Raw genomic sequence first — 12,024 nt, forward strand, 5'->3', positions numbered from 1 at the left:
GGGACCGCCCCCGCCCCCGCCAGCACGGCAGATCGCTCACCTCGTGTGGGTGAGCGGCTGTCCCCTCTACCCCCCCGCCCGGGGTTTCCCCGCCCCCACTGGCGGCGGCGCATCGCCCTCGTTCTTACCCCCAGGGGCTCGGCCCCTGGCTCCTCGTGCATGCGGGTTTGCCCCCCCCGCACAGATGCTGCCCCGCCCCGCGCCCCTCGCGGGCAGCGCCTTCAGCCGTCACCGAGCAGGCCCAGCTCACACGAGCGCGCCGGGGACCTCACAGCGGCCGGTTCTGCACTTGGGGGACAGAACCAGCCCGGCCCGTCGGCCCCGCCTTGCGCGGGGGCGGGGACCCCCCAGACCGCCGGAGGCGGCGCGTGGCCGCACCCCCGGCAATGGAAGACGGCTGGCTCCATAGGCCGGGCTGGTTACCCTGGCAACCAACACCGCGTGCGGCGGCGCCTCCAACTTGCCCAGTCGCGCCCAGCCTGTCCCTCTGCTAAGACCCCCGCCCCCAGCGAAGAGACTTGCCGCGAGCGAGGTGAGGGGGCGGGGCGGGGCGTGTGACCCGGCGCCGGGCGGCCGCCGGCGCTGGCAGGTGGGTGCTTCCCATCGCTCGCAGCTCCCGCCGTGACGTCAGCGCTGGCGGGGGAGCCGGGCCCGGGCCGTTGTGGGGGCTCAGAGCCCTCAGCCTCCCCGCCAGGCCGGCGCGAGGAGACGCCACCGGTGGGTCCTGGGAACCGGCCCGACCTGCCTGGGACCGCGGGAGGCGCTGTCCCCTTTCCCCCTCCCTGGTCAGAGCCGCGCTACCCCCCGCTCGCCGGCTGCAGCTCGGGGGCTGGCCGGAGCGGGGGCTCTTGCTCCTTTCAACGTGTTTAAAAGGTGGTTTTTACGTTCAGTCCTTTTGGACTCTTGCTGAAAAAAAAAAGAGTATAAAACGCCATTAAATTTATGGCTTTTTAATGTCTTTTGAAGAGTCTGCAGCTCATAGTAACGCTGGTTGGAGTAGATGGCCTCTGTAGCGTGTGTAGGAGAGATTAAGGGTACATTTTTCTGTGGGCAAAGGCTTGTACTCCACTATGTCTTCCAGAGAAGTTTGTAGCCCCATCAAATGCAGAAGCAGCCATCTGTTTGGGGTTCAACTGACAAGCATTTAACTCTTCGAAGATGTCACAGATGCAGCTGATGTGTCTTCTTTAACCTGATCACCTAGAAATCATCTACTGGCCTACCACAGACATCAAGATAACATACACAGTGTCTTAATATTTGATGCCTATTTGCACTGGGGCATTCATCAGCCATGTATGCGCATATTTTGAATATGGTGAGGGAGTTCTTCACTTTTTCAGCTGCTGAGTCTTTCAGTGTTACACCGCATGCTTCTGGAGAGTCAGCTGAGTTTTTTCAGAAAGATAGCAAGCATTTGCCAGTCTTGTTCGAAACCAATGCCCATAGGGCGACCAGACAGCAAGTGTGAAAAATCAGCATGGGGGTGGCGGGTAATAGGAGCTATATAAGAAAAAGACCCCAAAATTGGAACTGTCCCTATAAAATGGGGACATCTGGTCACCCTAAGTGTCCAACTTCAGGATTAACAAATGACAATGCACTTAACATTGGCCTCCACTTTGTAGTGTGTGGTATGATGCAACAGCCATGTTGGTTCACATAAACTGAGTTGCATCTCCAGCATTCTTAACAGCCTCATTAAGTTCTTCTAAAATTGGCTTTGACAGTGACTGGCTTATAAGGCTTTCTGCATGTTGATGCAGTCCAGAGGCATGGTGTTTTGCAGTCTTTTCATATGGGTTTTCAGTATTGATTTAGCTGATCAGTCTGGCAAACCAAGCTCCTCCACTTTTAATATATAAATCCATTAAATGCCCACATTTTGAATACTGTGTGCAGTTCTGGTCACCCCATCTCAAAAAAGATGTATTGGAATTGGAAATAGTTCAGGGAAGGGCAACAAAAATGATTAGGCGTATGGAACAGATTCCATATGAGGAGAGATTAAAAAGACTGGGACTTTTCAGCTTGGAAAAGAGACGACTAAGAGGGGATATGATAGAGGCTTATAAAATGACTGGTGTGGAGAAAATGAATAAGGAAGTGTTATTTATCCCTTCACTTCACAAGAACCAGGGATCAGCCAATGAACTTAATAGGCAGCAAGTTTAAAACAAAAGGAAGTATTTCTTCACACAATGCACAGTCACTCATGGAGCTTTTTGCCAGGGATGTTGTGAAGACCAAAACTATAACAGGGTTCAAAAAAGAACTAGATAAATTCATGGATGTTAGGTTCATCAATAGCTATTAGCCAGGATGGGCAGGGATGCAACACAATGCTCTGAGTGTCCGTAGCCTCTGTTCTCCAGAAGCTGGGAGTGGACGACAGGGGATGGATCACTTGATGATTCCCTGTTCTGTTCATTCTCTCTGAAGCACCTGGAATAGTCACTGCTGGAAGACAGGATACTGGGATAGATGGACCATTGGTCTGACCCGGTATGGCTGTCTTTCTGTACTAAACTTTTTATTATTATAAATATTTTTGTACGTAAACTCCAAGATAATGACCACTTGGAGTTAGCGACGTTGTGAGATAAATACCTTGGCAAATAATGCATTTTAAAAATCTTGACCTACTAGGAAACATATATTTATATAAGTTTCCCAGTCACAAATCTAGCATTCTGGAGCAAAGTCACTAAAACATAGTCCAATGCTCTGGCCGCTGTTGTTTGCTGTGCCACCATTCACTCTACCGCTCCGTCCCCAATGGCCCTGCACTGTCACCTTCTGCTGCTACTGTGACCTCTGCAAGTTGGTCTCTCAAGTTTCCACCCAGCTCTCAGTGGGGGAACTTCACAGCGAGTGCAGGCTGAGCTTTCTCTTCCACAGAAACACTGTCCCACAGCAGGTCTAAGCACCTAGACCTGATTATCAGTGATTTCAGCTCTAGTGGTTACTTAACAAACCAAAAGAGTCTCTATGGAGACTAATCGGCTCTATCTCTAAACAGGAGAGAGGAGCAGGTCAAATAATGCCTGTGACTTAGACAAAGCCCACACCACCAAGCAAAACACCTGTGCCCTACCCTCTCTCTCTTCCCTAGGATATGGCATCCAAACCTCTTGCTTAGGGAGTGCAGTTCAGCTGAGGATGACCGGTGCTTAATTTGTAATGAAAAAGGTGCGAGGGCTCAAGCAAGTTTGTTACTTTCATAACTGATGTGACAAGCCCAGAGGTCCGAGGGTTATGAACTGCCAAGCCTAGAGGTGTTGGGGCTCAGCCCTGGCAAGCCCTAGCACAAATTAAGCACTGAGGGAGACCCCCCTCATTCAGTCAGGCTAAGTACAGTTCTGCTGCCCTTTATTCTTACAATGAGGGTAACACAATTTCATGACCCACACATTTAATACTTAAGTGATTTGTAACCCACACCAGCCAAAATTGATCACTTGGGTAGCACAGCTCTGTCTGCTGGATACCTAGGCAGAGTAGGTGTGTTCATCTAAATGCAATCTGCTCTTGAAGCCTTTCCACTGACCCCTGGCTCTTCACTAGCTGTCAGGGGAAAGCTCATTCAGACCTTGCTTATAAATAATCATTTAAAATTATTAGGTAGGCCAATATAGCTGAAACAAATGGGCTGACATTGTCATAAATAACAATTGTATGAGGATGTTAGTCTTTGTTCACAGTTTCAAACCCATTATGCTTTCTCAGGTATAAGTATTTTCTCATATACTGTATATGCTTTTAAAGTGTGTATTAATGTTTCAATTTCAATTCAAATTTCCAACTAACAACTAAATTGCCATCACTGTGTGTAACTCGGGGGGGAGTTTCAGGGAAATTAGGGGAGGTGGTCTAGGGAAATCCCTGCTTGCTTCAGAGTTTTGGGGTTTGCTTGGGCTTTTTCCAAACAGAAAAGCAAGGGAAGGGAATCTTACATGTTCTGCTATACAATGGCTTTATTTTTATTTATTAAACATCATTTTTAAAAAGTTGGCTTCATCTTAATGTCATCTGGCTTTTATGAGGTGAGGCACCAGCCGGAGCTAGCAATAAACTGCCCAGGTGGCAACCCTTTGCCAAACTAAACAAGCATTAATTCAGTACAGCTTTCCCATAAGGCCTTCAGCTGTTTTGTATTTTCAAATAAATCTGCTGTTGCCTTTCCCTCAAATTCCTTAATAACCTTTACAAGTACCTAACACCACAGCACTGATTATTTTGCTTCTAAAAATCACATTTCATCGAAGGTAGGTAAGCTGTACCATTTTTTAAACTCTTGCTTATTACTTCATTCTGAATTGACTCATAAAATTCAGCTGTTTTGTGAGTAGTTTAGCAATTCTAGAATTTATAAATGATCTTTTAACATTTGTATAATCTAACAATGCCATCTTTTCTTTAGCTGTAACAGAAGGGTAAAAGGTATAGAGTGCTAAAAATAAATTGATTTCCTTTTGTCACAAAGTAGTCTTTCTAGGTTGAAATAATTCTGTCATTATGATCTTGCACTATAAGGACTCAATCCTCATTTTTTTAGAACTGAAAACTCTTATGCTGGATTTCACATATCCCCTATGTAATGTATATCACAGTCAAGGGTGCTGGAACAATTTGTATAGTGTGGGCGCTGAGAGCTATTGAACCAAACTATAAATCCTGTATATAATGGAAATCATATTTCAAGCCAGGGGTACGTCAGCATCCCTAGTTCTAGCACTTATGATCATAGTGCAAGACTAAGGCATATCAGGCCACGTGTCAGTACAGGGTACATCCAAGAAAGCACAGTATGCAATCTTCATTTGCACGAAGACTGTGCTAGGATAGAGACCCTATATCCACTGTTTCCAAATGTATCCTTAAATTGAATCTTAGAAACACTTCTTCATACTCACACCCATTGATCTCTTGAGACCAGATTTCTAAAGATGCAATTTTATGCATAGCCTATTAGCTTATATGAGTAGGATGAGCAGAATATTGCACCAAAAGTTTCTTCATTACAAATAATTTTGCTGTTCTCTTATAGCTAAAGCAATCTCACGTTATGATGTGAAACAACTATGTTGAAGTAATTTGTCCAAGGTATTCTTATATCATGATGTAACTCTATGGTGCCTTTTTTCTTTAATGAATATTTTAATGATAAAACAGGCACTACTCCATCCCTAGGAGCCATGGCAGATGTACTTTACAATGTATTACTCCTGAGGGCATTCTATGCCAAAAAATTAAAAATTTTGTGCCAAAAAAATAAGAATTCAGTGAACATTATTTTAAAATTCTGCAAATTTTATTTGTCAAATAAAAGTGGAGGCTTCAGCATAGCACTGGGGAGCACAGGCCACTGGCTGCACAGAGGTGGGAGATCACTGTACAGCTCCCACCGGGACATGGACTCAGCGGGAAGGCTGCATCCAACCCTGACACAGCACGAGAACCAGGCCTGCCCCAGAAACACCCAGGGCCCTGCCCCTCCGTGCCAGGTGCACCAGGTTTGGGCAGGCAGGCTCAGCAAGGCAGGATCCAAGGGTGGAGGGGCTTAGTGTGAGAGGGTTCTGTGTGGGACAATCTGGAAGCAGGTGGCTCAGTGGGGGACCTGAGTGTGTGTGGGGGATCTTGATGTACAGGGGCTTGTTGGGGGTTTCTGGGAGTAACAGTAATGGGACTCTGCAGGAGGTGAAAGTGGGATCTGGGTGTGGGGGATATAGAGGTTGGTGGGGGGGTCTGGGTGTGGGTGGCTCATCAGGGTGGTCTAGGTGCAGTGGGAGTGGGGCTCATCGGGGGGTTCTGAGTGCAGGGGTGTGAGGCTCGGCGGAAGGGCCTGGATATGAGGGTGTCTGGATGCATGGTGTTTGGGTGGATGGGGGATCAGCTCCCTGTCCAGGGATCCTTCGCCCTGCAGCTGAGGAGCAATGGGTACAGGGAGGGAGTTTGCAGAGCTTCCTGAAGCTGGGAGAGAAATTTGGGGGTGGGTCTGACCCAGCCCCGGATGCTGTGCAGGGGAAGAGGAAGTCCTGTCTTCCCTAGCCCAGCCAGGACTAGCAGCTGAGTCCAGCAAAGGATAGGAGCCAGGAGCTGGGTCTTCCACAGTCCTGCTCTCTGCCCCACAGTGAATTACCTCTCTGCCGGCTGCCCCGGGCACCCGAAACATACTGGTGGGGAGGGTCGCATGACCACTGTTGTGGCTTCCCTTTGCTTCCCTGTCAGAGTCATTTTTCTGCAGGGAAGCAAAGAAATCTACGGGGGACATAAATTCTGCACATGCGCAGTGGTGAAGAATTCTCCCAGGGGTAAAGGTTTGGAATTATTAAAAACAGTAGAAACATAAGAATTGTCATTTAGATCAGATCCATGATCCGTCTCTTCTAGTATCGTGTCTCTAACAATGTCCAGCACCCGATGCTTCAGAAGAAGGTGCAACAAACCCTGCGGTAGGCAGGTGCGGGGTAATCTGCCCCCCTCCCTCCCCGCCAAAGGTTTCATCTTAATCCCTAATACAGATTAGTTTAAAACCTGAAGCATGAGGTTTTATATCCCTTCAAAAATATTTGTTAGTATTGTAACTGGTTAATCTTATCAGTATAAATGTCCAATAACTTTTTGACTCTTGCTAAGTTCTTGGTCTCTGTGAGATAATATAGCAAGGGGTTCCACAGTCTAATTACACATAGTTTGGAGAAGTGTTTCTTTTTATCAGTTTTGAATTTGCCATTTTTAATGTCATTGAAAGTAAAGTTTGTTGCATGGCTCCTGAATCTGTTTATACTGATAGGCATTGCACTACAGGAACAGTTAAAAATGTAAAAAAATAAGCATTGAATCATTTCCAGCTGACCAACAAAAGGCACCTGTGAGTTTTCAGTATAATTACATATTCAACGAAGATTGAGGGTTCGGGTCCCTTCGTGGTTGCCAAAACTGTTACGACTTACACCTGGTAGGACACGCACGCAAGTGCTACGACTTACACCTGGTAGGACACGCACAGTTCGAATCTAGGCTGAGGCACAGAAATAAAGTCCACAACTGCAGAGTTCCCAAAAGACACTAAGTTTATTACGCTCGAGCGTGGTGCCCGCCTGCTAGCCAGGAGGGGACCCTGAATGCAAATTATACAAAGGTTATATACCTTTTTAGCAAAGCATGTTGCCCTCGTGCATCGGAAACCTTAGCCAATAAACAAACCCTTTTCTTATCTACCACCTATCCCTGCTTGGTGCATTCCTCATGCTATACCAGTATGTTAATTACACAGCATGGTCCTAAAGCCATGCATCAGTAACTTTTATTATCAGGATGGGAGGCCTCACATCAAGGCTAAGAGACAGGGAGTTAGAGACTGACAAAAACCAGATACTGGGAATCAAGGCAGGCTGGAGACAAGGAGGAGGATTTTCACAGAGATTCAGTATCTAAGGATTACTCCTCCTGGTGTATGATGTGCTGGCATTTAAACAATGGTGGGCCCCAAACCAAAATGGAGTCACATGTGCTAACTTTTCCTTAACAACTGTACACACCTGTAATTATTTGATCTGAATGCTAGAAATTGAACATTGTATATGGGGAGAAGTAAGAAAGCATTCCTTGATGTAGGTTGGTTTTCTGGAGGAATATGACAGAGTGAGTGAGCAATGCAAACTGAGAAGGAGACTTGCTTTCTTAGAAAGCAGCGTGAAAGAAAGGAGAGGGAGAAAGGACTGGAAGGAACAGAGAGAGTGATTTGCAGGTTGGATAAATAAGAGTAGAGTTATAGGTATGGGGTGAAATTTATATAGTGCCTTTAAGGTGAGGACAAGGAATTTTGGGGGGTGGGGAGATTGTTTGTTTGTTTTTAGGATAAAACGAATTAATGAAAGGATTGAAATGAGTTGCAAGTGCTTTGGAGGATAGGATTAAAATTCAAAATGATCTGGATAAACTGGAGAAATAGTCTGAAGTAAATAGGATAAAATTCAATAAGGACAAATGCAAAGTGCTCAACTTGGGAAGGTACAATCAGTTGCACACATGCAAAATGGGAAATGACTGCCTAGGGAGGGGTAGGCTGGGGGTCATAGTGTATCACAAGCTAAATATAAGTCAACAGTGTAACACTGTGGTTTTTTGTTTGTTTTTAAAAAGCAAAAATCGTTCTGGGATGTATTGGCAGGAGTGTTGTAAGCAAGACACAAGAAGTAGTTCTTCCACTCTACTTTGTGCTGATAAGGCCTCAACTGGAATAATGTGTCCAGTGCTGGATGTCACATTTCAGGAAAGTTGTGGACAAATTGGAAAAAAATCCAGAGAGCAATAAAAATGACTAAAGGTCTAGCAAACATGACCTATGAGGAAAGATTGAAAAAATTGGGTTTGTTTAGTCTGGAGAAGAGAAGGTTGAAGGGGGACAAGATAACAGTTTTCAAGTACGTAAGATATTGTTACAAGGAGGAAGGAGAAAAAATTGTTCTTGTTAACCTCTGAGGATAGAACAAGAAGCAATGCTCTTAAATTGAAGCAAGGGAGGTTTAGGTTGGACATTAGGGAAAAATCCTAACTGTCAGGGTAGTTAAACACTGAAATAAATTGCCAAGGGAGGTTTTGGAATCACCATTCTGTTTTTTTAAGAGCAGGATAGACACAACCTGTCAGGGATAGCGTAGATAATACTTAGTCCTGTCTCAAGTGTAGGGGACTGGACTTAGAAGACCTTTTGAGGTCCCTACCTGTCTTATGATTCGAGGGCAGAAGAGTGGTGAAAAGCTCAAGTCATTGGGTAAAGAATTTAACTAGTAACAGATTTAAGAAAGATGAAAGGAAGAGAGCCCTTGTCATTGGCACCTTTTGTAGGGAGCATACACTCGTGTGTGTTAAATACTGACCAGGTTAGGAGATGTGTATTTAAACCTTAGCTTCACTAATTGTTGAGAAGCAGAATCTTGTAATTCTGCCTGCATTGTTTGTAAATTTTACATATTAGGCATAAGTTCTTCAGAAAAAAACAGGTTTTGGTCCTTGGGTAAACTTAAATAAGGTTTTTCCTGATGTTTGAGTTGGAAGTCATCTTGTTCTTAGCATTTATATTATACATAACGGTAGTAACTGACTCACCTTTAGGAAGTGTGCATTACAGTGTACTTCACACCACTATCATCAGTACGTGTGAAAATATACTAAGATAAGTAGAAGAAATAGGCTTAATAGAGACATTTTAGCATAGGGAGACTACATTATGAGTATAATATTTTGTTGCTTGATAATTACAATGTAAATATAGTTTTGAATTAATCTATTCTAGCAATGGAGAATACAACTTTAAGTATAGAATCTGAATACATCAAGAACCTCCAGCAACAAATCTACTTCCTTGAACTGGAAGCCAATTTTCTATATCCTTCAATATACCTTGCTAAAAAATGAGATAAATATACACAAGAAAAACTTATCTTGGAAATACATTAAGATCACACAAGCTGAATAAAACATTTTAACTGTTGAGTGTTATGATTTTGATTAAAGAAAAACTTTTTCTGCACTTTATGTAATTAATTTAAAATCACTTTTTGACCTTAACTTTTCATTATCACGCGTGAACAGACTAAAAAAGCCACTGATCTTCAACCGCGCATTACCTCTGAAACTGAGCACTTGCTTCAAAAGCTACAGGTAACTTTTCCAGTTATACAACTTTATTTTCATGTGAATAACTCTGTGGTCTATTCTGTTTCTATCAAATACTGTAGCTTTTTTGCACTTTGGGGTTTTTTTTGTAAATAAAATGAAATATTGTGTCAACTTGAAACACAGTATCAAAGAATGAGTTAAAATAGTTTCAGCTATTGCACCTGTTCTAAGTCATCCTGCCAAGTGTTCTGAGTTTACAATCAATTTTAAAAAAAATTCCTTACTTCTGTTGTCGACAAAATGGGAAACTGAATTGTTAAGACTCTCATTCTACAATGACACGTGCACATACTCAGTTGGACTACTCATGAGCTTAAAATTAAGCATGTGTATAAAGGCTTGAGGCCTGACTACAAAAATGCTGTCATATGTATAAACAGGGAAAAAAGACAATAAATACTTTCTCAAATCTTTTAATTATAGTAAATTTAAGTATTACTTGTAACAATAACAAAGAATTTTCAGTTGTTGTTGTTTTTTTTTTTAAGTTGACTGTGTCCCTTTAAAAAGTTTGTTGCCTAAACTGGCCATATCTACCTATATACGGCCCTGATCTTACAAGGAGAACAAAGCTAAAGTTAGTAACCAAGGACTTGTCTACATGGGGAAGTTGACCGGCATAGCTATAATGGAATAATTATTCTGCTATAGCTATGTAAGTATAACTTTTTTTGTGGGTATACTCTGTTTAGGAGAAAACATTACTTTATTCTGGAATAGTTACTCCACAACAGATTACTATTCCAGAATTCAGTGTCCACATGGGGAGCTATACTGGCATAGCTATAGCAGAATAAAAAAAGGTCTTGATGCAGAAAGGAGCCATGCAGCCCACCTAAATCTATGTACTAATCTAGGTGAGGGGATATATTTAGTGAGGAAAACAGATCATTTTTCAAAAGTTTCAGTATATTTCTATGTAAATAAATATGGAAAAAGCATTTTTGTTCACTTTGCTTATGTCAGCAAAATGAGGTATTTTGTCTCCTAGGGCTTCACAACTTTGCTAAGTCTGTCATGTTCATGCATAAATGTTTTATTGATAGCCCACCATGACAGAAAAAGGAAATGATCAAGTGGGTTAAAGGAGTTGACATTTGATTTATTGTGTGTTGGTGGTTTACATCATGTTTAAATAATTTTGTATGCCATGCTGGTTTGTTACCATGCTCTCAGTGAATTTGTGGAGGAGTTAACTAAAGCTAATAACAAACTAGTAAGGGAACAGCACATCAGATATAGATTGTTATAAATCAAATGAAGGAATTTTTATGAGACAATTCTGTGTATAATCAAAAGGAAAAATGCAGCCATTTGACTGAATAAGGATATTGTGTTCTTTGCTTATGAATTGGAAAGTAAAATCACTAGTAGACATAAGCTACAGAGTTCAGTTCAGAAATATATAGAAGTGGGACAGTGCTTCCAGGGGTCTGCAATGGGAGCTGGATTGGCTGCTTGGCACTTTTGAAAATCTGACCATCTATTTAGAAGCCTGATTTTAGGCTCTTGTTTTCTGGGGTTTTTTTGTTTTGTTTTTTAAAAAGGTAGCCTAAAACCACATTTTAAAAGAGGTGAAATCTTCTAATGACTTAAAAAATTTACATCCTTTTGAAGATTTTCCCAGAACTGTGGACAATAAAGGTTCATCAGTGGGATATTCGAAGTTGATTTTAGCTATACTATGTGCTTTGTTGTACATCAGCTGCAAGGTCTTTGGGGCTGGGAGTGTCTCTGTTTTTGTACATCACCAAACATGTTGGTAATAAATAACAGAATATGTATACATGATATAAGATATGTCAGTTTCTTTAAAACAGGTCATACTGGCTCAGGGGCCTTCTGCATATGTTTGCAATCGCTTTGAGGGTCTTTCCACTTTTTTTGCTTGAGGGCCTACCAAAACTTGAAGCCCCATATTATAGCCATAATAAAAAAAGAAAACAATCTCCCTAAATTCTCAAGTCATATTTCATCTTAGAGTAGACATTTTCTGGGAGATTTGCGGGGGGAGGGAGGTGGGAATCAGAAGAGGAGTTAAGGTGTGTTTGAAAAATTTCTCCACTGTAGACTATTTGAAAATATTCCTAACTTTTTTTTTCTTTTCTCATCATAATTCTAAAATGTGGAAAAGTGGGGGAAAAGTGCCTTTTTGTATATTGGGTATGCAGGTTTGTGGTGGAATTACAAAGAAGACCTCGGTAATTACTTTATAAAGATGCAATGAGACCTCTCAAAGCCAGACAAAAATCTTTCGAATGTGACACATGGTAACTTCAGAGGACTGTCATGTTTTCCATGTACTAATTTTAGTTAAATATTTGATAATTTTGGCAG

General features: G+C 42.6%; 1 protein-coding gene across 2 annotated transcripts in view; it reads left to right on the forward strand.

The window, feature by feature from the left end:
- The window catches only part of RNF217 (ring finger protein 217), a 156,128-nt gene that overhangs the window by 108,234 nt on the left and 35,870 nt on the right, over positions 1 to 12,024 (forward strand). For both annotated transcript variants that reach the window (XM_074948366.1, XM_074948367.1), the window contains exons 6-7: positions 9,302 to 9,392; positions 9,591 to 9,669. In XM_074948366.1, coding sequence (XP_074804467.1) covers positions 9,302 to 9,392; positions 9,591 to 9,669 — 170 coding nt within the window. The remainder of the gene's footprint in view (positions 1 to 9,301; positions 9,393 to 9,590; positions 9,670 to 12,024) is intronic.

The sequence above is a fragment of the Natator depressus genome, chromosome 3, assembly GCF_965152275.1.
Source record: "Natator depressus isolate rNatDep1 chromosome 3, rNatDep2.hap1, whole genome shotgun sequence".
NCBI lineage: Eukaryota > Metazoa > Chordata > Testudines > Cheloniidae > Natator > Natator depressus.